At 43.7% G+C, this 27,608-nt stretch overlaps 1 protein-coding gene and 1 long non-coding RNA gene across 3 annotated transcripts in view; one reads left to right on the forward strand and one right to left on the reverse strand.

Annotated features, from left to right (window-relative positions):
- Window positions 1-27,608, reverse strand: part of LOC120990160 — a 954,651-nt gene that overhangs the window by 235,775 nt on the left and 691,268 nt on the right. The window lies entirely within an intron of this gene.
- The window catches only part of SNX25 (sorting nexin 25), a 221,617-nt gene that overhangs the window by 168,916 nt on the left and 25,093 nt on the right, over window positions 1-27,608 (forward strand). The window contains exons 7-11 of one of the 2 annotated variants that reach the window (XM_040418740.1): window positions 11,546-11,736; window positions 19,084-19,215; window positions 21,185-21,457; window positions 22,856-23,020; window positions 27,458-27,589. In XM_040418740.1, the coding sequence (XP_040274674.1) occupies window positions 11,546-11,736; window positions 19,084-19,215; window positions 21,185-21,457; window positions 22,856-23,020; window positions 27,458-27,589 (893 nt within the window). The remainder of the gene's footprint in view (window positions 1-11,545; window positions 11,737-19,083; window positions 19,216-21,184; window positions 21,458-22,855; window positions 23,021-27,457; window positions 27,590-27,608) is intronic. The other variant, XM_040418741.1, reaches the window with a different exon arrangement.

Genomic DNA, 27,608 nt, shown 5'->3' on the forward strand with positions numbered 1-27,608 from the left:
CAGGAACTATACTGCTGAAAAATAGTGACCCTAATAGACATAATTGGGGTAATTTATCAAACTGGTGTAAAGTAGAACTGGATTTCCAAAAGAGCTGTCAAATATGAAAGGTGGAATCTGATTGGCTGCAATGGGCAACTAAGCCAGTTCTGCGTTACACCAGTTTGATAAATTACCCCAAATGTTCCTATAGTGTCCACAGCAGCTATAATGTCTCCTAGAGATTCCCAGTAATAATAACACCCTATATTGTGCTTCAGGTAATAATCCCTGTATAGTGTCCCCAGAAATAATAGAATTGCCCCTACAGTGCCTCCCCAATAGCAACACCCCCATATAGTAATTTCCACCACACTGCCCCCACATAGTAATCCCCCCACACAGTAATTTCCCACAATCTGCCCCCATATAGTAGTTTGCCCCCACACAGTAATTTCCCCACACTGCCCCCACATAGTAATTTCCACCACATAGCAATTTCCCCACACTGCCCCCACATAGTAATTTGCCCCCACATAGTAATTTGCCCCCACATAGCAATTTCCCCACACTGTCCCCACATAGAAATTACCCCACACTGTCCCCACATAGCAATTACCCCCACACAATAGTTTCCCCACACTGCCCCCATATAGAAATTTGCCCCCCACATAGTAGTCCCTCCCATAATAATTTGCCCCCACACTGCCCCCACATAGCAATTTGCCCCCACACTGCCCCATCTAGTAATTTGCCCCACATAGTAGTCCAACTCATAATAATTTGCCCCCACATAGCAATTTGCCCCCACACTGCCCCATCTAGTAATTTGCCCCCACATAGTAGTCTATCATAATAATTTGCCCCCAAACAGCAATTTGCCCCCACACTGCCCCATCTACTAGATTTGCCCCCACACTGCCCCAACTAGTAATTTGCCCCCACATAGTAGTCCCTCTCATAATAATTTGCCCCCACACAGCAATTTGCCCCCACACTGCCCCATCTAGTAATTCGTCCCCACATAGTATTCCCTCCCATAATAATTTGGCCCCATACAGCCCCCCCCATGTACTCGATGTATCTTCCCTAATATGCAAAGTAGGCACATGAAATAAAAAAAAATTAAAAATGAACAAAAAATTTAAAGATAAATACTCACCTATGTCCGGGGCCAGGCGCTTGCTCGCAGAGGAAGGCGGGATGAGTCAGGCGCGTCACAGTGCTGCGTCCCGGCACAGGCGCGCGATGGCGTCATCACGCACGCCTGCGCCGGGACTTCACTACCGCATAGGCCTCAGGCCTACAAGGCCTGAAGCCTATGGAGGTGATCGGCGACGGGACAGGGTGCTATACGCTCCCGTGCCCCGCCGCAGTATGTGGGCGTTCAGGTCAGCGTTGGGCCCCCCGAACGTCCCTATTGTAATCCGCCACTGTAAGTCCCCCATGTGAATTAGACTTCAGATCAGAGAAAAAATAAACTTGCCTCTCCTCCAGACGCAGCTGCTGTTCATGAGACTCAGCGCGCAGTAGATTTTGTTTTATAAGGTGTACTGTACTGAGCTGTGACATTTGTGCCTGTATACAGCTTGAGTTTATGTACCGCCAGGTCTGTGCAGAGCATGTAAATTTACTCCCCTCAGCACTTTGTGTTCATCTGTCCATAACCAGGCTCCAAATGGCACATCACAGCAGAGGCAAGCAGTTGTCACTGAATTGCCATAGAAAACCCTAAGTGAAGTAGACATTCATTCGCCTTTTGGGCGGATCCGTCATGGATCTGCAAAAACGGATCCGTTACAATAATATAACCGCATGCATCCGTCATGAACGGATCCGTTTGTATTATCTGTAACCTAGTCAAGACGGATCTGTCATGAACTCCATTGAAAGTCAATGGGAGACGGATCCGTTTTCTATTGTGCCAGATTGTGTAAGAGAAAACGGATTCGTCCCCATTGACTTACATTGTGTGTCAGAATGGGTCGGAAACCAAAACGCTGCAAGACACCAAAGCAGAATGGAGACTGATCGGAGGCAAACTGATGCATTCTGAGCAGATCCTTTTCCATTCAGAATGCATTAGGGCAACACTGATCCGTTTTGGACCGCTTGTGAGAGCCCTGAACGGATCTCAGAAACGGAAAGCCAAAACGCGAGTGTGAAAGTAGCCTTACTCATAAGGAGCAAGTCATTTGAACATTGCTGCCCCGAGCGGGTTTCCCTGATTAGAGAAGATAATCAATACACGGAGTATGTTAGCAAGTGTAATAAGCAGATGTACGTAGCTGGAAACAACTTCCCGAGCCAATTTGCTGCAGAACTTCAAATCCGTGTGTAAGTCCCTATGTACGTACTCCACTAAAGCTCGCCGTGCAGAGTATAGCAAATCCACGTCCGATTCATTGATATAACCCTTTTACATGTGCTGTGTTGGGGGTGAGGGCTTAAAAAAAAAAAGAAAAGCCTTTTGTCATATGGATGGCCACCATGTAATACTGCATATCAGATATGTGGCTGGATACCGCTCCTCCAGCCATAAGACCTGATAGGTGTTTCTGAAACAGACATCATGAGTCTTTCAGATGTGTCTTCAAGAATTTCTCTTGCGCAGAAATTTTGCAACTTTTTGCATTTTACACCACTCACTCCAGTTTTGATGAGTTTCACTCCAGATTTATCATTGAAACCTTTTAGAAAGTTGCAGACTCCAGTACAAGAGTGTTGAAGGAAAACTGAAGTATTATTTCTAGACAAAACTGTTATTTAAAGATGCACCAAATTGTTCTATCAATATCTTCAACTGCGGCATGCCATTCATTCTCGGGGGCGCACGATACGATTACCCATCTTTGGTCCTGGGGTCTTTGATAGGGTAGTTCTAGTCTTTACATCTAAAACACTGATCTCCTTTACTTATGGGGATCTCTTGCCTAAGTGTGTTGGAGGCCCTTTACAGGGGCTGAAGGATAGGTGGGAAGCAGATGTTGGCCCCCTTTCCGACACCCAGTGGGAAAATGTTCTGGCCTACACTCCGTCACTCTCTTTATCGGTGGCACAGCGTAGGTCACGGTTATTTTTACTACACAGGGTGTATAGGACACCTCTTTTGCTATGTAAAATGGGTGTTCGGATGTACCTATCTGAAGGCGGACACGGCCGTATGTTGTGCTCATGTCCAACTCTCTCAGGCCTGTGGTCTGCGGTTTACACCCTTTCGGGAGCCTAACATCATAGACTTCTTCCAAAAGTCCCCAGGGTTGGGCTCCTGGGCTGTGTAATGGACATTCCTACTACAGATCTCATACAGTTGGCGCTTGCCAAGATCTTATATCTAACTAGGAAACTCATAGCTAAGTATTGGCTACAATCATCTGCTCCAGGGATAACGGAATTAATAAATAAAGGGGAATAACATGATTTATATGGAATGGAAAGTATATGTGAAAAGGCAATCTTAGGAAATTTGAGAAACAATGGAATGCTTGGATTGCTCATCCAGGGCTCGCTACTGCAGCTCTGTTGCGCACACAGATGCTGCCACATAGAGGTTTCCAATCTACCTAAGGATAGCTGGGCCGTTGGGGACTGCACAGAGGAGGTGAGGCGGAGGGGTATACGGGGTTTATGTTGGGGAGGTGGCGTCTCCACCCTTCTGTACATATTTGTATTTAGTGTACTTTTGTATGCTAAAAAACCTCTAATAAACGGATCTGATTTTTTTTTTTTTTAATTGCTCCAAATTTAACCAACACCATGCAACGTTTGATAAATTTGGTGCAAAATTCTCTAACGCAGACTCAAGCAAAACTGATTTCAGATATTACCCTCATGATAACTTCCCCCCAATGTGTTTATTTAATCATCCAGTCCGTTACGGACTAGGCAATGCACAATACTGTTTGCATTCTTTTTAGAGGTTTTTCTTTTTTGCCATAATAAAGGGATTTTTTTAAATGTATTTTTCAAACATCTTTTTTGAGCTTTTTCTTAAACTTTATTGTCCCACTAGGGGACTTGACATGCTGTCCTCTGATTACATTGCTGTTCTTCTGTATTGAAGTCTTATGCCTACCCGTGTTACACTGACGGGCCTTATTTGTATAAAAGTGGAAAACCTCTTTAATTAGAAAACCTAAAACTGACTATCCCTCCACTTTCAGAGAACTGCTACCCAACATTTAGGCCTCATGCACACGACCGTTGTTGTGTTCCGTTCCGCAAAATGGAGTTCCGTTGTTCCGTGATCCGTTTCCGTGTGTTTTGCTTTATTTTTGGAGGATCACCAGACATAAAGGAAAGTAAAAAAAAAAAATCTAAAACCGGTTTGCCATGCAAATGACAGGAAAAAAACGGACGCGGACGCGGATGACAATCTTGTGTGCCTCCGTGTTTTTTAGTGGTCCCATTGACTTGAATGGGTCCGCGAACCGTTTTCCCCGAAAATAATAGGACAGGTTAGATTTTTTTGACGGACTGGAATCACGGATGCGGATTGCAAGCGGTGCATTAGCAGAGTTTTCAACGGACCCATTGAAAGTCAATGGGTCCGCAGAAAATCACGAAAAACGGAACAACGGACACAGAATAAAACAACGGTCGTGTGCATGAGGCCTTAGGGGGGGGGAAAGTCAGTCTTCTGTGAAACGTTGAAGCTGTAATGTGGTTTATTAGAAGAAGCGCCTTAACCAAAGAAAACCGACCACGTTTCATCACTTTATGCTCTACAGCTTGTTTATTGCATTAAACTGAGACTTACTTAAAGGGGTTTCTCGGGTCATCAATATCCGATCAGCTGTATGAAGGGAATGCGCACACAGTACGAACGTGCCGTCTCCATCTCTCTTCCTACTCACTGCTGCTATGTATATGGCAAGCAGGAACCAAGAGGGCAGACGGCACGCTTGCCTTCCCTTCCCTTCATACAGCTGATCAGCGGGACTGAGGATCTGTCATCAATATTAAGAGCCTGGAGAACCCCTTTAACCCTTGGACACTAAAGTAGTACTTGAAATATGCTAAAGCTAATAGAATAATTTACCAAACTGTTGCCTAAGAGGCTTTCTCTATACAGGTGAAACCCGAAATATTGTGCAAAAGTCCATTTATTCAATAAATGTAACTTAAAAGGGGAAACTAACATATGAGATAGACTCATTACATGGAAAGCGAGATATTTCAAGCCTTTATTTGTTATAATTTGGATGATTATGGCTTACAGTTTATGAGAACCCCAAAGTCACAATTTCTGAAAATTATATTGTGAAAAGGTTCAGTATTCTAGGCTCAAAGTGTCAGACTCTAGTCAGCTAATTAATCCATACCCCCTGAGCAAAGGGGACCTGATCCAATTTATAACAAATAAAGGCTTGAAATATCTCGCTTTCCATGTAATGAGTCTATCTTATATGTTAGTTTCACCTTTTAAGTTGCATTACTGAAATGAATGAACTTTTGCACAATATTCTAGTTTTTCGAGGTTCCCCTGTATGTGTGCACTGTAGTTGGGATTAATTTATGCTCTATTGTTTATTTCTGGCGCAGTAATAATGAGTTGGGTCATGATGTACCTTTTTAAACCTGGCTCTTTGGAAATTGAGCATTAGACTCCTGGCATCCACCAGCTTTGTGTGGCTGGCTACTAGAAGGTGAAGTTTCCACTAGTCTGTATCCCTTAAGGTATGTTCTCACGTGACCGACACGCTGCACAGTTTTCAGCACTCAATTGTACGTGAAAGATCCGTAGTGTATTTTACAGAATTCGCAAAAGATCTTACTAAATCTCATCCACACAATGCAGAAGAGTCTACATTACGGTAATTGCAATAATGCAATTCCGATCTAGAAATCTAAAATGTAAATGTACATGAAAGCAGAACGCAATGGTTTACAAATCTCATAGACCCAGATTTTATAGATCATAGAACACATAGCAGATGTTAAAAGTGAAAAAATATATATTTACTTGTTTAGAACTTGATGGCACCAACAGATAAAGGGCAATGAAAAGCTGGAAAAGTACTACTTTCACACTGGCGTTTTGGCTTTCCGTTTCTGAGATCTCACAAGCGGTCCAAAACGGATCAGTTTTGCCCTAATACATTCTGAATGGATAAGGATCCGCTCAGAATGCATCAGTTTGCCTCCGATCAGTCTCCATTCCGCTCTGGAGGCGGACACCAAAACGCTGCTTGTAGTGATTTGGTGTCTGTCTGACGAAACTGATCCAAACGACACAATAGAAAACGGATCCGTCCTCCATTCACTTTCAATGGTGTTCAAGATGGATCTGTCTTGGCTATGTTAAAGATAATACAAACTGATCCGTTCTGAACGGATGCAGACGGTTGTATTATCTGAACGGATCCGTCTGTGCAGATCCATGACGGATCCGCACCAAACGCGAGTGTGAAAGGACCCTTAGTGGCGCTAATAAACAGCTGCAGGAGACATTTGCTATTAAATCGCAGGACTGGGTATGAACAACGTATACTATCAAGCTGGCAGCTCAGGGTGCTTGTCCTGTCTCAAGGTGTTGTGTCCTTTCTGCTGCAGCCCTCTCCCTGTAATTGTCACGGCTTCTAACATTTATTAGTTCCCAATAATCTCCCATGTAAAGGGACCTTAACTGGAGATTGTGCTGGTGGCAGTCGAAGAATGGAACTGAGCATGTGAATCCGCAATGTGACTGAAGTAGACCGAAAAATACAGAAAGGAACAAACAGCAGGTGGCGCTATACAGATACATTTTATTGAATAACTCAGGGACTATACAGAATTTCTATTACATACAATCACAAAAGTATTCCGATCTGGGCGCTGGTGTAGAATATTTTCCATAGCACATCCCTTTAAAAGGGGTTAACCTGGAAAAGATAATGATGACTAATCCTTAGGACAGATCATCATTATCACATCAGCAGGGGTCCAAGGCGTCCCTGGCAATCAGCTGTTTTAGGGAGCTGCTGCGCTCACCGGAGCTCTGGGAGCTTTTCAAGGACAGCGCCATACATTGTATAGTGGCTGTACTTGGTATTGCAGTTGAGCCCCATTGACTTGAATGTGATGTCACAGGCATAGGAAAAGACTGCAGTGCTCAAGGCCTCTTCTAACAGCTCATCAGCGGGAGTTCCGGGTGTTGCACCCCTGCAGATATGGTATTGATGACCTAAGATAAGTCATAAATATCTTTTCCTGGATAAACCCTTTTGATTTTAAGTTATGATATCTGGCCTAAGAACTCCTGTTATGTCTCACATGGTGAGGTGGATGCACTAAGCTCTCTGTACGGGGAAGCGGGTCTCGCAGGAAGGCGGCGCTGGTACGGCAGGATGAAGACGGATGTAACGGAGAACTGGAGCTGCGAAATGTAGACCTGATGCAGCAGAGTTGAAATAGGACTAGTGCCGTTGAGGGCAGGCGGGCTGATACAGTGATGTAACAAAGCCGAAGTGATGTAGTAGAGCTCGAGCAGGGTAGAGAAACCTGGTATGGCAGCGTCGATGTATTGGAGCAACAAAACACAGTGGGGCAGATGTACTAATCCTGCTAATATTTACACAGCAAAAACTTAGGTAGCCTAGAGATGCGCCAAAATATAAATAACACTTTATTTGCGGAAAAAAAATAGTTTGGCAAATTGGTCCAATTTGAGCCCCTTTCCCTGTAAGGCTACTTTCACACTGGCTTTTTGGTTTCCGTTTGTGAGATCCGTTCAGGGCTCTCACAAGCGGTCCAAAACGGATCAGTTTTGCCCTAATGCATTCTGAATGGATAAGGATCCGCTCAGAATGCATCAGTTTGCCTCCGTTCCGTCTCCATCCCGCTTTGGAGGCGGACACCAAAACGCGTTTTGATGTCCGTCTGACAAAACTGAGCCAAACGGATCCGTTCTGACACACAATGTAAGTCAAAGGGGACGGGTCCGTTTTCTCTGACACAATATGGCACAATAGAAAACGGATCCGTCCCCCATTGACTTTCAATGGTGTTCAAGACGGATCAGTTTTGGCTTATGTTACAGATAATACAAACGGATCCGTTCTGAACAGATGCAGACGGTTGTATTATCTGAACGGATCCGTCTGTGCAGATACATGACTGATCCGCACCAAACGCGAGTGTGACAGTAGCCTAAGCCACGCATGTGAGGTGCCAAAAGCACAGAATAAATGTGGTGCTAGGTATGTGTGCCAGTTGAGCCCACATTCTGGCACATTTACAGTAGCTTAGTAAATCTCCTCCAGTGTATTAGTTTCCGTTTGTATCTGTTGAAGCTCTCTTTTTCTGATACAGATCTCCAAACCCTCCATGGCATAGAAGCAGAGGATGGGATTCTGTTAGCCTCCAGCCACCACTAGGGGGAGCCTGCTGCATTGGGACATACCCCAGCTGTGGCCGCAGGCTGACAGAATGTTATCTGCTTGGAACTCTGTGTTATAACAGTGCAGTTCTGACCACTACAAGGGAATCTGTCAGCAGGAAACCTTGTAGCTTGGCTGAATGTAATGATACCTTTCACTTGACGATACTTTGCTTCATTGTGGAGAAAAAAAATACTTTTAATGCAAATGCACATGAGCACGGAGTTTGAGCCCAGGGCACTCTTGGCACCCTTGCTGTGTCTCCGCCAGGGGAGATGGCTATGCAGGAACCTCATCCTATCCATGAAGGAGAGGGAGGGTCTGGTGAAGGAAGCAGGAGGTGCAAGGGTGCACAAGAGTGGCTCGGGCCCGCCCTCAGTGCACTAAACTGCTCATTTGCATATGGATTCAGGCAACAAAAGTATAATGTGTATGGTCAGCTTTCATCTCTGCACAGAAAGCCTGCCCAATCTAGTTAGGCACCACGAGCATCAGGCCAGTATGATGGCAAAGGTCGCTTGAGCCGGATGGGTGCACAGATTATCTAATAAGATACTTGGAGTAAAAGGACTACAGCAGTAGATATCAACAGACACCTAGAAAGACCGCTTTGATTAATCAAATATATAAGACGCAGTGTCTGAGCTCAGGTTCTTCATTCCTTGGACAGCTCTGTGTCACTTGTGGAATATCAAGCGAAGAATAATTTACTTTTACTGTTATAATTGGATTTGCAACTGTATTTTTCTGTTGTCCCTTTCCCACACTATCACCATTTTGCAGACCGCACATGGCCGGCACTATGATAGAAATACCTATTCTTGTCCATGGCTGCAGACGAGAATAGGACATGCTCTTTCTTTTTTGTGGGGCTGTAGAACGGAAGTGTCATTCTGTAGGTGTGGGAGTATTGTGGTTGTGCAATAAAAATGGAACCTGAAGAGGTTTTTTCTGCAATAATTGACATACTTGTACATGGCCAACACTGAATGCACATGCTCCCTTCATCAAGACTTAGCCAACTGTTGAATGTGGATTACAGATGCCATTATTGATAGATCTTGGTTATACCATTTAAAGGGGTTTTCCGAGACTTTACAACTGATGACCTATCCTCAGGACACCTGGGACCCCCGCCGATCAGCTGTTTGAGAAGGCAGCGGCGCCCACTCAGCTTTTCCTAGGCCACTGATGACACGTTCAGCCCCTTTTCTTGAGCTGCACCTACTCTCTGGAATGCTCTGCCCCAGAATATCAGTCAATTCCCAACATCCCTACCTTCAAACGTGCCTTAAAAATACGTATTTTCAGACAGGATCCCCCTTTCCTTTCCAACTCTTATTCTTCCGATATGAACTCGATCTTCTGACAGTTATCCCCACACTCAAAGCACTAGAACACGCAGATCGGCCTACACCGTCCCTTTTAGTACAAAGATGGCTGGACTTTGTGATGTCTTTTGTTTTATACATGAACCCTCTGAATTGTACAGCGCTGCGGAATATGATGGCTCTATATAAATAAAGATTTGTATTATTTTTATAGAAGTGAATGGGGCTGAGCGTTATACCAAGCACAGCCTCCATACAATGTACGGCAATGTGCTTGGTGAGCACGGAGAAGGCCACGGCACTCACAGAAGCACCTGTGCTTTCTTAAACAGCTGATCAGCAGGGGTCCCGGGTGTCGGATCCCCACCGATCAGATACTAATGATCTATCCAGAGAATAGGTCATCAGTTATAAAGTCTCAGAAAACTTTTTTAATGCCGCGTTCACATCTCGATTTTGTTCCATGTTTCATACATATGTATGGTATAAAAGTTAAACAGTTGCCTCAGATGGATGCTAGACTGGCATCTGTCACGGTAAAGGACCCATTTTTAAAATAATTTCATTTAATGCAGGGATGTCCAACCTGCAACCCTCCAGCTGTTGCAAACTACAACTCCCAGCATTCCCTGATAGCTGTAGGCTGTATAGGCATGATAGAAGTGGAGGGCCGCAGGTTGAGCATCCCTGATTTAATGTATACGCTGGACTCTGCAGGATGGAAAAGTGCACTACACCATCCTTTTTCCTCGACATATTACACTTGATGTGAACACAGCCTAATATACAGTAATGTAGTAACAGTTTTTGTTGTTCCTCTCCACAATCTGCTTAGAACACTGGGTGTCCTAAGGCTCTTTAACATTAGCTTCATTGCTTCTATTCATGGAGCTTTGATGGATCTGTTTACAGATGTATCCAAACAGATCTTGACAGGTCCCATTATTACAGAGTCTATAAGGTTTCCATTAAGATTCTGGTATTTTTTATTGGCAATCCATCTTTACATTAGTTTGACATATAGGAAACTGGTGTCCAAATAGGAAGCTGGTGGCAGTCATGGTGTCCAAATAGGAAGCTGGTGGCAGTCATGGTGTCCAAATAGGAAGCTGGTGGCAGTCATGGTGTCCAAATAGGAAGCTGATGGCAGTCATGGTGTCCAAATAGGAAGCTGGTGGCAGTCATGGTGTCCAAATAGGAAGCTGGTGGCAGTCATGGTGTCCAAATAGGAAGCTGGTGGCAGTCATGGTGTCCAAATAGGAAGCTGGTGGCAGTCATGGTGTCCATATAGGAAGCTGGTGGCAGTCATGGTGTCCATATAGGAAGCTGGTGGCAGTCATGGTGTCCAAATAGGAAGCTGGTGGCAGTCATGGTGTCCAAATAGGAAGCTGGTGGCAGTCATGGTGTCCAAATAGGAAGTTGGTGGCAGTCATGGTGTCCAAATAGGAAGCTGGTGGCAGTCATGGTGTCCAAATAGGAAGCTGGTGGCAGTCATATAATGTCCATTGTCACAGTGACTTTATATGACCACTTCCCTGCAGTGGCATTATGGGGGTAAATGTTGTCTGAGACATTCCCTAAACTATACTGAAGCTTCTAAGTAGACACCCGGTGTAAGTGAATGGAGCACAGGTAATGATACTACTCGCCAACCTCTGCTCACCTTCTCCATTCTGAAATCAGAAAATGAACTAGGGGCAGTGGAGAAGAGATGAGGTTCTTTTCTTGCATCCACTTTAATGCCTCTGCTCTCCCTCCGGGATAAACGTTTTCCACCTTGCTTCTCAGGGTAATTCAGTTAAGCGAATTTACATGTACAGTTTGCTTTTCTTGTAAGTTGTTGCTGATCTTTTTGATCTGATTTATCTACAGATTCAAAAGGCAAGGAGACAGCAGCCATGAAAGCCGATCTGCTGAGAGCCCGTAATATGAAGCGATACATCAATCAGCTCACTGTCGCCAAAAAGCAGTGTGAGAAAAGGATCCGGCTTCTTGGTGGTCCAGTGTATGACCAGCAGGAAGATGGAACGTCAGATGATTCAGATTGCCCCCAAAGTCAGAAGGTACTGTTAGATACCCAAGTTATACTGCATTACAGTATGGAATAAAGTGGATCTAAATCTTTTTACTGGATTAAGTTGTTAAGTCATAAAGTAAAGCAATAAGTAATGTCTGTAATGTAAACTTCTATCACCTGCATTGCTGGAAAATGGGGAATCAAAGTTTATATTGTGGTGGTCTTTGCTTTGTTCTGGGTCATGGTACCTATCATAGCGGCAGTGCATAAAATTGCTTAAAAGGAACCCGTCTTATGTTGCCCGTACTAACGGCAGAATAAAGTAGAGACAGGTGAGTTGATTTCAGCGGTCTGTCATTTAAAAGTTAAAAGTAAGTGGTTGCCGAGAACCAACATCACAATCATTGCAGACTGGGCCTGGAAAAGAGTCCCGGCCACCTGAGAAGAGTCCTGGTTGTTCATGAATTCCTGCTCTCCTGCCCACCTGCTGATGACTGACAGTCTTCTACCTAGTTTTCTCGCTTTCTCTCTAGGAGAGAACGGCCAATCATCAGCAGATGGGTGAGAGAGCAGGAGATTATGTATAACCATGACTCTTCTCAGGGAGATTTGACTCTTCTCAAGGCCCGGGCTGCAATGATTATGATGCTGGTTCTCAGCAACCACTTACTTTTAGCTGATGTGTGACACACCGCTGACATCAGCATTTCTGTCACTATTTTATGCTGCCGTCAGTGAGATCAGCATAAAGTTGATGAAAGGTACCCTTTAAGGACTGGTAGTGAGAGGGGCACAGCAATGAACTGTTTTATGCTATACATTCATAGAATTTCTCTGCAGGTGCCACTTGAAGAGGTTGTGCACTCATTTCCAGACTTCTCAGACTGGCAGGACTCGTGTGGGTGATCATACTTACCTGATCCCCAGAGCTGGGTCCCAGCTCATTCTCTTACCGGCCTCCAATGCTTGTCTCCTTCCTTTTTGATGCAGCTGCAGCCAATTACTGGTCGCTACTCCCTTTGCATCATGTTAGATGGTCACACGATGCAGGGGGAGCAGTGTGGCCAGCGATTGGCTGCAGCTGCATCCAAGTTTACATGGAAGGACCCGATACAAGCAGCGGAGGCCAGGGAGCAAACGAGTTAGGACCCAGCACCAGAAAACAGGTATGTATGATCACCATGTAGTCCTGCCAGTCTGAGAGGTCTGGAAATTAGTGCACAACCCCTTTTAAAGTAACCACATACAATTGTATTCAATTTTCATTTGGCATTAATACTAGCATTATAAATCCATACAGAGTTTTATCATTTAACTCGACGATATGAGGACGATATAAAAGGAAGCAAGAGGTTTGGCGTTAAAAAAAAAATCAATGCAGCTCCTACTACTATAAGCTGGGGTAACATCTGGCGTTGCACATCAATGCCACTTTGAAAGTAATCAGCAAGGCTAGGACATGATGGCCTAAGAAAAAAGAAAATTCTCTGAACCACAAGGCTAAGGTGGTTGTCCAGCTGTTTCTGTACCAAAAACTCAATAGTGCTATAAAATAACAAAATGATTAATACTCGCCTTACTGACCCTGCCGCCGCTTTTGTGCTGCCACTTCCCAGGCCTCTGGCCCCTTTAATCTGGCCTCCTGTGGTGACATTTTGTTAAATAAACATTTTATTTGAAATTTTCAAAGAAATACAGTACAATAATAAAAGAAAAGGAACAAAAGCATAATTGAGGAAAATAGCAACCTCCTCGAACATCTGTTGATACAATACAGCATTAGGAAATTTTCAACGCTGCACATTGGAACCCCCCTCTCCCCAAACAAAAAAAGAAACCATAAACGGTCTTCAAGAATGTCACTTCTTAAGTCACAAGTAAAAATCATGTGTAAGTAATATCCTGAATAGCTCATGGAAACACCTGTCTTAGAAAGTAAAAGTGAGTGGCGATTATTTCGTCCCATCATCCCACCGGTTTTCCCGTGTCATTACCAGGACTATTACAAGAGTCCGATGGGTCCCAGTGTTGGTACCAAGATGCAGAGGAGTAAGCAGTTATCCATTGTTTACTCTCTGATTGTGATAGGAAAACATCAGTAATAGACCTTAACTTGTGAGAAAATGAGACTGAACCGCTGCCTCCCTGTCTTTCATCCTCTGCCTTGTCCATGAAGCGATAATGCTTAACCTGCTAGATGACTTCTCCCACACCCGGGATCGGAGGCCAAAGCCAGTATATCAAGTGAAACAAAGCCTGCTTTTGTGATGATCCATTTCGAGTGGATGGTCTCCAACACTCCAAAACAACTGCCACATCCCATGGGCCAAATTGGCTTTTGGGAGAGAGCATTTAGGACGGGCGACCAATCTGGGTAGTCTGGATGAGGAGACAAATTGAACCCCAATACACATTGAAATATGTTTCCCTTTCATTAACAATTACCTTTTTAATCCTAGACCACCCCTCTGATATATTTCTGGAGATGTCCGGATCTTGAATATCCTTGGACCAAAAATAGTGCCCAAGAATCAATGATGGTTGAGCCGTATTCAGGGGCGGATTGGCCATATACGTTACAGGGAAATTTCCCGGTGTGCCGTTACCCAGGGGGCCGCCCGAGCCCTTCTCACTGCCGGCCAGTGGAAGTTTTTGGGGCTGTATTATGTGCTGCTGGCGGCAGTATTTTGTGATGGACTGTGGTATTTGGCTCTGTTGGGGAGTTATGTCCTACAATATGGTATTGTTGGCCCTGCCTTTCATCAGTTTGGACCCGACTGCAAAATGGGGCTACTTTTAGTATTTTTTCCAGGGCCACTTTACGTTCCCAGTCTGCCCCTGGGCGTATTGGTCTGTATTGTGACATATAACATTGATAAAGAGGTACGTTTCGGTGGTAAATGAACTAAAGTCAAAAACATTAGTGGTGCACTCCCCAGACAAGCCAAGTGACCTTGGCTTAACAAAATGCATAATTTGGGATGGCGATTAGAGTTTTGTAAAAGGAGTCAGTGGACCAAACTAGCCCCCCCCCCCTCTTTCCTCTACTAAAACATGCTATTTGAAATACTCTGGGAGAACTCTGGATGTCCCCAAAGCGGGAAATGTTTAGACAAAAGAAAAGGGAGTTTCAAGCCTCAAAAGGGACTGCCTTCCATGTGGCTATGGTGTCTTTAAAATGTGACTTTCTAATGTTGTGTGGCAAGCTGGCATATCTGGTGTGTCAGAGGGCAGCTGGGGACCAGGGAAAAGCTAGTTGGGCCGCAAATCGTAGTTAGAATAAAAGTCAGAACACTGAATCCAATCTAAGCAATGTCTTAACAAGCTTGCCAGATTGTATAAGCATTGTCTGGGATATTGAGACCCCCTTTAATGCTTAGTAACATTCGTTTTTTAAGGGCTATGCATGGGTGTTTATTTGCCCTAATCATTTTAGTGAAGGTTTAATGGAGGCAATGAATATCCTTATGCTTGAGAAGAGGTATAGTTTGTAAGGGGTATGAAAGGCGACCAAGGCACATCTTTTTCATAAGATGACATCTCACTGTAAGTGATAACTGCAAATTAGTCCAACGTTTAAGGTCCTCCAATACACGGATCGGTGCGGGATAATTCAAGGTATAAATCGATTTAGGGGTCTTGCCTATTTTTATCCCTAGATAAGTGACAAAACTGTTATATCAATATAGCATCTCAGGGGGTCTGTGAAACCCATTCATATGAGGATATCCCCAAAGCACATTATTAAATACTTTTTCAGCGTCTATGGTAAGTATGGCAGGGGATGGGTGGGCATCCGGGTACGTTTTTATATTGTCTAGTACAGCTAAAACTTTCCTTATGTTGGAAACTGCAGCGCGGCCCTTTGTAAAGCGCACCTGACTTGGAGAGATGACACGTGGAAAGACTTGTGACATCCTATTAGCCAATATCTTTAAAAGTAGCTTAAGATTAACATTAATAAGAAACATGGGACAATAGGAGGATGCTGGAGTCAAGTCCTTCCTGGGTTTCTGGAGGATTTTAATATATGCAGTGTTCATCTCACCAGAATTGGTATGCCCTGAAGAAAACTATTAAACTGTTTGAGGAGAGTAGGTGAAACCTACTGTTCTGACAGTAGCTTATAATACTCCCCAGTAAACCAATCTGGACCCAGCGCCTTATAGGTTTTAAGGCCCTTGATGGTTGAATGTAGTTTACCCTGTTATATCTATGCATTTAGGGTGTCCCTTTTTTTTTTTTTTTTTTTTTAAATAAGGCTAGGCAGAGACACGGTATCTATCTGAGAATCTGGGGGGTGGGGGGCTTCCCATCGTTGTAAAAATCCATTGCTCCATTCTGTGGCCCCACCAAAAAAATATAACATGTCCTATTCTTGTCCGCGCTTTGCGGACAAGACTAGGCAGTTATATTAAAGGCTGTCCGTGCCGTTCCGCAAATTGCGGAACGCGCATGGACGCCTTCTGTGTTTTGCGGATCCGCGATTTGCGGACTGCAAAACACACCACGGTCGTGTGCATGTAGCCTTATGCAAAGAGACTTGCTTTCATCCAACATATAAGGGAGTGTTCACCATAGAAAAACACCCCCTCCTGCTTATATAATACGGGTACCCTAAACCAAAACAACAATACTAGAGCACCCCATATGACAGATTCAACACAACCAAACTCTTCAAGTTTATAAAGGACAGCTATGAGTTACTCACTGCCAGCTAGAAAGAAATGACTGGAGAGTCCTTGTAAACATTAAGTCCCAGAGAAGGCAGTTTCAGGGTGTGGAGTTGCCTTCAGGCGCTTTCTCTTTAGGCGCAATAGATGAAGAGGGGGTCTGGAACCATTCCCTGTTGGACCTGGCAGACAGTGGCGTCTTGGCGAGATGGAGAGGAGGCTGGGTAGCCAAGATCGAGCCCGTCAACAGCCTCTAAGTTCTCTAAGTCTTCTATGCGCTCTCAAAGGTGCTTGTTCTCCTGGATAGCAGTTTGCTGAGAGATCTGGTAGTTCTCCACTGTTTGTTCCAACTTCACAGTTCTGCTCTCCAATTCATCTAGCCGCTCTATGTAGATGAACGATGGACTTGAGCTGTTGGAGCAATGTCCCTAATGTAGCTGCCACTGGGCTTTTAATGTTGGTGATATCAGTTTGGCCACTTCCATAGCCAGCGGACTACAATCAATAGGAGACAATATAGGGCAATTATCACCATCGTCAGTTAGTAAACAGTCTGCTGTGTCCAGGGAAGATTTACATTTGAGATGCGGCAACATCCTCCTTGGTCATTTTAGGACCTTGTGGTGCAGGCTTGGTAAGTTTACCCCATGGTTAGTAGAAAGCAGTCCATATAAGACCTTGTGATAAGTCCGTCCTCCGTCCCTTCTTTGTTCAGGGCATAGGCTTATATGAAGTGAGACGAAAGCAAGGTTTTCATCAGGGATGCAGGAGCACAAATACTCAGAGATCCTTACATGTCAGTGCCAGAATCAGAAGTCCACCTTGTGATGACGTTTTGACTTGGACACATGTAACTGCTGCACCCAATCACTGGTCTGAGCAAACGCCATTGAGTGAGTGCCCAAACATCATTGCTGGAGTCATAGAAACAGAGACTGATGAGGGCCCCGGGAAGCGTGGGAGTGTTGAGGGATCGGTAAGGTGAGTATTACTCAGTTTGTTATTTTATAGTAATGTAAGCTTTAATTGAAGAAAAAGCTTCTTCATGGGGGTTTTTAGAGTTGTGTCACAGTGCAGGTCAGATGTTCTAAAATAATAAAAGAAGGTTTACTGACCAGTTAAAACCCCTTTAAGCTTTAGATGACATCAAGCTTTCTGCTTCCAGTTCAAAAGATAACATAAGAAGAATACAGGGAACATAGGCTATGTTATGAAAGTAGACTTCTTACCAATGTTGTCTCGATGTCTCTCCGCTCTCTATAGCTCAATAGCCAGTGGAAAAGATACGGCACTGCAATCTAGTAGATCTAATGAAAATTCATGTATGTCCCAGATAGGAAAAATCATGAGTAGTGTTCTCGCCTTTAAACACCTGGTGACCCAATTAAGGAATTAAAAGCATGGTTTCATTCATCTGCATGGCATTTACTCTAATTATAGCATTATTATAGCCAAGTCGAGATGTTTGTAAGATGGGGAATGTTAGGAAGTAACAGGATGCTGCTGTGTGCCCTGGAGAGCAAATCTATTAGATGCTGGAGTCATGCTTTCTGTCTCGCACGAAAAGGGCACAATGTGTAACCGCGAAAAGCTATTTTCATAAAAAATAGAAAAATGGAGATGAAATTCACCAGAGAGCAGTGACTTCTATAATGAGTAGGACTGTCACAGATTGTTATTTTTGTTGGTTACTGGAAATCTGTAGAAAGACTGGTATGTAAAGCAGGTCTTTTAAACGGTTTTGTTTTATTTATTTTTTAAATACCCCCCCCCCCCTCCCACCCAGCAGTACCCGTGGAGAGATATATAGTAACCTGTTCCCCACCCCTCTTTTCTGGTTCCATGTATCCCAGGCTGTCTGCACCGCACTTCTGGTCCCCACCCGTTAACTACTGCACAGGTTGGGTTACATGTAGCGCTGCAGCCAATTATTGGCCTCAGTAAAGACATGTCCCCAAGTGGCATAAGACTACTAGGTCACATTCCGTTTGCGGGGCAGGTCACCTCTTAGGCCAGTAATTGGCCCCACCGGTGCACGTGACCCCATATGTGTGGAAGTTCACAGACTGAGACCGGAAGTGCAGCGTAGACAGCCTGCAAGCCACAGAGCGGGAGCGGAGTGGCGGGGAGCAGGAAAGTAGGCAGCACGGTGGCTCAATAGTTAACACTTGGTGTCTTCCAGCGCTGTGGTCCTAGGCTCAAATCCGACCAAGGACAACATCTGCATGGAGTCTGTATGTTCTCCCCGTGTTTGCGTGGTTTTCCTCCCAGACTCCAAAATCATACCGATAGGGAAATTAGATTGTGAGCCCAACTAGGGACAGCCGGATGATAATGTCTGTAAAGCGCTGCGGAATATAGTAGCGCTATATATGTGAGTAACCTAAAAATAAATAAATCTCCTAACAGGTACTGCAGAGTGGGGGGGGGGGGGGGGGGGGGGGAGTTTGAAAAAAATAAAACTTCAAAATTGTAATTTACTGACCAGCATCTGCCGAAAAAGTAATGTCATGTTAGATTTCTAACTGTGTGCCATATTATAGCTAATTATGGCTGATCTCTTGGCACTTTACACAAGTACAGTTTTTTATTCACTTTCTTTTTATGTTAATTCTGTCCCCGTTTTGCCACTTCTGGAGTATGGAGAATTACTGTATGAGTGGCTATGCCACTTCTAAACATAGTCATGCTAAAAAGTCGGTGTGTTTTTTATATTTTAGTTTATCCAGTTTGATGACATTCTGGCTAACCCATCATTCAGAGAACCTTTTAGAACATATATGGAAAGGATTGATAAGCGGGTACTGATCAGTTTTTGGGAGTCTGTGGAGTACCTGAAAAATGCAAATAAGGTAAAAAATAAAAGCTCCTGTGCATATTTAATACTGTGCTATTACTGACTGTATATGGCTTGTAGTCAGTGACTTTTATTTTTTCCTATAAACTTGGCATGTTTTATGAACATGTTTTATTGAATTGTGCTTCCTAAATTCTGAAGACCAAGTAGTAATGAGAAAGAGGGGTCGTACCTTAAAGAGGACCTGTAAACGTTCCTGACATGCTTGTTTATGGTAACTTCTTGCATTCCCCATGTAATAACAATTCTGGAGCATCTATTCTTATGACTGTTATGCCATTCCTTTACTATTCCTGCTAGATGTCATGAATGAATTGCTAGCAGTTTGCAGTGAAGGTCCAGCTGGGTGTAGGTGTGTCCATGCATGTTCTGATATTATCTAATCAGCGCTGCCAATGTCAGATTATGCATGGACCCCCCCCAACTGGTAACACCAAACTGAACCTTCATTGCAAACTGGTAGTAATTTATTGATAACTTCTAGCAGAAAGGAATGGTACAGCATAGTGATAACAATAGATGCTCCAGAATTATTACATGGGGAGAGGTGCAGGTCAGGAATGGTTACAAGTCATCTTTTAAAAGGTTTCTGTCACTAGAATTAACCTTATTAAACTGGCTGACATTATTGATGTGCTAATGTCAGCAGACCCCAACTCTACTATGCTTATTGATAGCCCGCCCTCACGGCACAATTTTAACTTTTATGATGTGCAAATTAACCTCTAGGAGCAGGGGGGGGGGGGGGCGGCATTGCTCCTAGAGGCTCTGTTCTCCCACCTCATGTCACACCCTGCCATCCTTGATTGACAGGGCCAGGCAGCATTCGTCTTCTCCTGCCGGTCCTGTGTGCTGGGTAAATCTTGCGCTTGCGCAGTGCCATTTACCCAGCACACAGGGCCGGCGGGAGAAGACTAACGCTGCCTGGCCCTGTCAATCAAGGATTAGCAGTTTGTGACATGAGGTGGGAGAACAGAGCCTCTAGGAGCAACGCCCCCTCCCCCCGCTCCTAGAGGTTAATTTGCACATCATAAAAGTTAAAATTGTGCCGTGAGGGCGGGCTATCAATAAGCATAGTAGAGTTGGGGTCTGCTGACATTAGCACATCAATAATGTCCGCCAGTTTAATAAGGTTAATTCTGGTGACCGAAATCCTTTAAAGGCTCTTGTGTAATATAATAGCAGGTGCTCATCTTCCCAGCCTCCAGCGTCAGACTGGGGTACAATGGGCAGATCAGAGGAAATTCGGAAGGCCCACACTGATAATTTCCTTGCGATCTTTATCATTGCACACACACAGGGCAGATCATCAGATAGGTTTAAAAAGTTATTTCTGAATGTGCCTATAAGTAAGACACCCTACTGGCAACTGAATGGATCCAAAGTCTGCTTCAAATGGGGTTGTATTTTGGAGTCCATTACTATGCCAAAGCCTGGGTCCACTGGAGGATCCTCTGGTGAGCTACCCTGCTACTGCCAGTCTAAAGCTGACCATACACATTATACTTTTGTTGGCTGAACCCACCAAGAACAGCGGAGTTAGCCGACACACGTGTGTGTGTGGGAATCTTTTGACTCTTCTTGGGGGAGACCAGGATCAGGTAAAATAAATAAATATTTTTGCCTGATTTTTATTTTTTATTTTTTTCGGGGAGATAAGCTAAAACTGTCTGGCATTGGCTTTCTCCACTCTCCCCATAGCATTCACAGTATGGGAGAGATGAGAGAGCCAAGCAATAGTTTATCCGACAGCTATTGAATGTGTATGGTTGGGTTGTTGGTAGAAAAGTCTGGAGCTCCACTATTCACCCCACTTCATGTCTGAGAACATAATAGACAGGGCTTGAAATGAGCGTTCTTCACAGAATTTTGTGGTTGGGAGCTGACTGCTTTATTGGAATGTAATTTTGCATCAGTAAAACTTTACCTTACGCTAAGGCATGCTTGTTTCCCCTTCCCCCAAGTCTGAAATACCTCAGTTGGTTGGTGAAATCTACCAGAACTACTTTGTGGAGAGCAAAGAAATCCAAGTGGAGAAAGCACTTTATAAAGAGATCCAGCAAAGCTTTGTTGGCAACAAGGGGATCGAAGTCTTCATCAAGATTCAGGCTGATGTGTATGAGACCCTTAAGGACCGCTTCTACCCCTCATTCATTGTCAGCGATTTGTATGAACAACTCGTCCGCAGAGAAGAGAAGTCCTCCTGCATGTGCGCCTCCGATGACAAGGATGAATCAGTGAGTCCCTTATTAGGACTGATACTTGTTGTCTGATACTTGAGTTCATGGGTTAAAGCTGCATCTCCTCTACATCAGAAGAGCTGTAGAACGCTTTATTTTCCATAATTTGTATGTACGGTACATAACACAAGGTTCTGCAGTTTCTCATATTAACAACGTATGAACGCAATGGAAATAGTAGATGAGCAACTGTAATGAGGCATAGTGACAGCTTCAATGAGGGGTCAGTAACTTAGTAGAAGATGCCTAGTTCTAATCAAGACGGGCTTACAAAGTTGCTTTATTTTTATATTTTAAAATGAAAATTTTGCAAAAAATGGATATAACCTTTGAGTTACTGCTGTACTGGGATGTCACAAAATTATAGGATTCTCTATTACAGAAATTTAATCTGTGCGTTAAGTAGGAGGAAACAGATCATGATAATGCAAGTGTGATCTTCAGATCACACCCTAGATCAGATGCCAATAACAGACCTCAGATCAGACCCTAATATGAGACCAAAAATAACTAAATAGACTGACTTGTCCTGACGGCACTGCCCTGTGACCTGGTGTCGCACAGCTTCAGGTCATAGAGTGCACACTACGTCCTGATTCTGAAGGCAGACAGTGCGGCTCCCAGAGAAGACCAGGAAGTGGTGGGTACTACCAGCACAGCCCTTCACGCACCTACTGCATACCAGTGAGCGCTTACATAATGGAAGCAATGAATAGCATTTTTCCCCCCACTTTCTCATAAAATGAAAAATACAGTATATACTGTGCTTAGTGCTTGGCTTCACTCCCTGTGCCTCCAACTATCCCCCTTGTAATCTCCATCCATATCTCGATTTAGAGTCCTGGGACTATTCACACGTGAATATGAGCAGAACAAGCTAAAGGGATCTACTGATGTAGCATGGTTAGCACTCCTTTTTTTTTTTTTGATTTCTGAGTTTGGTTATCTAATCTAAGCAAACACCTTCAATTGCTTTTCAATGGCTTTTGTCTCAAGATAATGAAATGAGTTAAAACATTTGAGTTAACAGCGGGAGTGCTAACCATGGTACATCTGTAGATATCTAATGCTGGTATCTGCATTTAAAGCCTTAATTGCTCAGTATTATTCAACATCCTGATGTGTTATTTAAAGTCCCAACAGAGAAATGAATGAGTGGGAAACCTCGGCTAGAGCATACCTGCTTGTCGGGCAGTCCTTTTTTTGGCTGAGGATGGATGGGGGTTTGGCACGGCCTCCTTGGTCTCCATAGAAGACAGCAGTAAGGGAAGGTTTCTGCTGCAGTAAACTGCATCCTGGAAGGAGACACAGTCATCTATATGCAGGGAGGGGGTAGGCACAGATTTAAGGATAGTTCAGGCATTATAATGTGGTACATGTTCTCTCCTTGTTCAGATGCAGGTGTGTGAAGGTGTGGAAGGCCTCCTGGATGAATGCAGCAGCGGCATCACGGAGCAGGCTAGCTATGCGGTCAACAAGCTACGTCAGCTTACAGAGAAGCTGGATTACAAGAGACAAGCGCTCAACTCCATCATTAATGCCCCGAAACCTGACAAGAAGGTACATATCACACCTCATCTGCTTTTCTTGGTTAAAGGGGTATTCCGGTTACCATAAATATAACTTATGTTTTAGACTAATTCATCATCAATAATTACCTAATGTAATGTAAATTTCCCATATTTACTTTTCAGTAGTTATAAAAGTAGTTTTCTTCCTCTGCTACCCTTTGTGTGTCTTCCTAAATTACCATGGCATCGACCTGTAGTTCTGAGCCTTTGTTAGGTCAAGCATGCTAAGGATACTTTCACACTAGCGTTAGAAGAATCCGGCAGGCAGTTCTGTTGCCGGAACTGCCTGCCAGATCAGGAAATCTGTATGTAAACGGACATCATTTGTTTCCGATCCGGATGCGGATCCGTTTGACAAATGCATTGAAATACCGTATCCGTCTCTCCAGTGTCATCCGGAAAAACGGATCTGGTATTTATTTTTAAAGGTCTGCGCAGACCAGAAAACCGGGCCGTCAATGCGCCAATTTCCTGAACACTTGGTACCGGATCTGGCATTAATACATTTCAATGGAAATTATTGCCGGATCCGGCAAGTGTTCTGGAATTTTGGACGGTGAAAATACCGTAGCATGCTGCGGTATTTTCTCCGGCCAAATACCGTAAGAGTGACTGAACTGAAGACATCCTAATGCATACTAAATAGACTGCTTTCCATTCAGAATGCATTAGGACAAAACTGATGCATTTTTTTTTCTGGTATTGAGCACCTAGGACGGAACTCAATACCGGAAAACTTTAACGCTAGTGTGAAAGTACTCTTAGTATGTTCCTATCAATTCTCTAGCTAAATGTCTTGAGAAACAAAGGGCGTGTTAGTGTGCTGGAGATTACTGAGAAGACTGGACTGTATATCAGGCAGCCAATCAGTAAACATCAACACTCACAGCAGGGATGGTGGGGATTGTAGTATTTGTGAGGGAAGATCAGGAGCCATGATACTCATGATACTCAGTCTGTTGCAGGCTCACACAGAAGCTAGACAAATGGAGTGCAAGGTAAATTGAAGCTCTGGTTATATATATATATATATATATATATATATATATATATATATATATATATATATATATATATATTATGTATATAGATATGGGTTCTGGTTGGGTCACATCTTACAGCCTTAATGCGGTTTTTCAAAAATGAAGTTACTTTACCGGAATACCCCATTATATCTCTACATGTGTTGCAACTGTATCTTGCGGGGACTACTCCTTGTGGAGAGCACCTTCTTTTCTTTTTGGAAAGAGAACTCATTTCCATAGCAGTGGTACGTGAATGCTTTTCATGATATAGACATGCTAAAACAATAACATTTCAATACATTTTTTGAAAAAAATGATGGCAAGCAGTGTCAATGTGGCGGTTATTTTTGCATTCAGAGTTTACCAGTGATGCTAACTAAATATAAAAAGTCAGGACATTATAATTAGCTATTCTTCTAATTAATACTCATTTAATATGTACTAGTTTTATCAGGTAGGTAGATAGGTCAATACTGTAGATAGATTCTTTGTGGCTCGATTAAAAAACTAAAATAAGAAATAGATTTTAGTGTTAAATAGGTAATCTCATCAGCGTAGTAGAACCATTCAGATATGAAACATGTTTTTCACTGTGATGTACACTCACCTAAAGAAATATTAGGAACACCATACTAATACGGTGTTGGACCCCCTTTTGCCTTCAGAACTGCCTTAATTCTATGTGGCATTGATTCAACAAGGTGCTGATAGCATTCTTTAGAAATGTTGGCCCATATTGATAGGATAGCATCTTGCAGTTGATGGAGATTTGAGGGATGCACGAAGCTCCCGTTCCACCACATCCCAAAGATGCTCTATTGGGTTGAGATCTAGGGACTGTGGGGGCCATTTTAGTACAGTGAACTCATTGTCATGTTCAAGAAACCAATTTGAAATGATTCGAGCTTTGTGACATGGTGCATTATCCTGCTGGAAGTAGCCATCAGAGGATGGATACATGTTCTCATTCTGTTTACGCCAAATTCGGACTCTACCATTTGAATGTCTCAACAGAAATCGAGACTCATCAGACCAGGCAACATTTTTCCAGTCTGCAACAGTCCAATTTTGGTGAGCTCATGCAAATTGTAGCCTCTTTTTCCTATTTTCAGTGGAGATGAGTGGTACCCGGTGGGGTCTTCTGCTGTTGTAGCCCATCCGCCTCAAGGTTGTGCGTGTTGTGGCTTCACAAATGCTTTGCTGCATACCTCGGTTGTAACGAGTGGTTATTTCAGTCAACGTTGCTCTTCTATCAGCTTGAATCAGTCGGCCCATTCTCCTCTGACCTCTAGCATCCACAAGGCATTTTTGCCCACAGGACTGCCGCATACTGGATGTTTTTCCCTTTTCACACCATTCTTTGTAAACCCTAGAAATGGTAGTGCGTGAAAATCCCAGTAACTGAGCAGATTGTGAAATACTCAGAATGGCCCGTCTGGCACCAACAACCATGCTACGCTCAAAATTCCTTAAATCACCTTTCTTTCCCATTCTGACATTCAGTTTGGAGTTCAGGAGATTGTCTTGACCAGGACCACACCCCTAAATGCATTGAAGCAACTGCCATGTGATTGGTTGACTAGATAATTGCATTAATGAGAAATAGAACAGGTGTTCCTAATAATTCTTTAGGTGAGTGTATATACCCTTGATTTTGTGTTACTATCAGTTTACCCTTAAACATAAAAGTGGATGGAGTGAAGACTATTTTTACTAACATTAAAGAGAACCTTTCATCAGTTTAGCCCTAGTCTAATTATGGTCTTACCTTTTATAGGGCGGCCCCCACTGATGCGATGGCACCTTCTTTTTTTTCTTCCAAAGACCCCCCCCGAGCTCCTCCCTGGCTAAGAGCGGTGCGCTCTGATTGGATGCGCTCACAGCCAGGGAGAAGAGAACAGCCCCCAGCGAAACTGCGAGTCTCCGCCTACTATAACCGAGTCGGCTCATTATAATGTCCGAAATCAACGTGGCCAACAGTGGATGAATGGAGGGGGGACTTTTTTGGGAAAAAAAAAATAAGTGTCATGGCATCAGTGGGGGCCGCCCTGTAAGGTAAGACCATAATTAGACTAGGGCTAAACTGATGAAAGGTCCTCTTTAACTATGATGTGTTTATAAAGATGTGAATTAAATATTATTAGTTGAGCATTCTGTTTCATATTGAGCTGGGAAAAAGTGGATAGCGATGCCTTGGTGTCATGGAAACGGCAGGCTTGAGTCCTACTAATTAAAAGCTAATTAGGAAGATTTTTGGTTCCATGTTCCCATAGTTATTGGTTACCCATGGTGCGCTGTGATTTCTGTTGAAAAGGAATCTATCACCATTGTTACTTAATTAAAAATATTCATTAAAAGTATAGTTTTATCATGTGGGGGCAGCCATATTGGCTTTATCTCCATGGAGATGGTGTTCACTGCAAGAGAACACGAAGGAAATATGTCCCCGTTCACTTATATTGGAGAGTGTAATACACAGGGAAGAGGGTTCCCTACGCTGGCATTAAAGAACTGGCATCCTCTTCTAGCAGCCATAGTGATTCTATAATAGAAGAGTCTACAGCCACCCTACTTTTTAAGCCGGAGTGGACTGGGAACTTAGTGACCCTGGAAACAAAAAACTAAAGTGGCCACCGTGTTGTAGGCAGGCCCAAACTAACAGAAGTGGGAGCGACACGAGTAGGCAGGGTCAGTAATGCTATAGTGCAGCACAAAAAACCGTCCCAGCAGAACCGAACACCACAGTGAAGCATAAAATACCTACCAGAAGCTGTCGTCATGTGGTGGCCATTAGTAGCTGCCACATTCTGTCCTCCTCCTTCTTCAGTAGTCTCTATGATATGGAGCAGGGGGCCTAGGAGCTGAGATTCAGGGCACAGCGCCAAGCCGGCCCTACCTTCAGCATGCTGTCTGGACTGCCCTAGTAATGACCCCTATAGTCCCCTCTGTAGTATGCTCCAAGTAGTGGCCAAGGAAAGAAATAAAAAATAAAATACCCGAGTCTCACTACAAGTCTCTGATGCAGATCACAGGTCTCCAGTGGCCTACGCCCTGAGATGCTTGTGTCCCTGTGCCATTTGTACACTACCTCTTATAGTGACCTATGAGGGTGAACAGCAGGGCAAGGAGTGAGGGTCCCATGCCCTGCTGCAATATTCAACTGTATCTCCACCCTAAAGGATATAATTAAATTCCGATCTTGCCGGTTACATAGGTATCTGATGCTCCCAGTGTTAATTAATGCTGAGAGCATCAGACCATTATGTACCCAGCCCACAAGGAAATAAAAAATTTTGGTCTATGGCCAGTCTATTGTCCCTGCTTCTAAGCCAGCCCAAATGTCTTTACTTGGTCAAGTGTTGTTACTGTCTGGTAGAACACTTTATTGTTTTTTTCAATAGATCATTTCCAAGTTAAAGGATGAAATAGTTCTAATGGAGAAAGAACAAAGTGATCTCGATCTCCATATTTCCCGGACAGATCTGTGGTGTGAGAACCTTGGTATGTGGCGGGCACTTATTAACATCAGTGAGGTGAGTTGTGTGGTCAGAG

The sequence above is a fragment of the Bufo bufo genome, chromosome 2 (assembly GCF_905171765.1).
Source record: "Bufo bufo chromosome 2, aBufBuf1.1, whole genome shotgun sequence".
NCBI classification, from domain to species: Eukaryota; Metazoa; Chordata; class Amphibia; order Anura; family Bufonidae; genus Bufo; species Bufo bufo.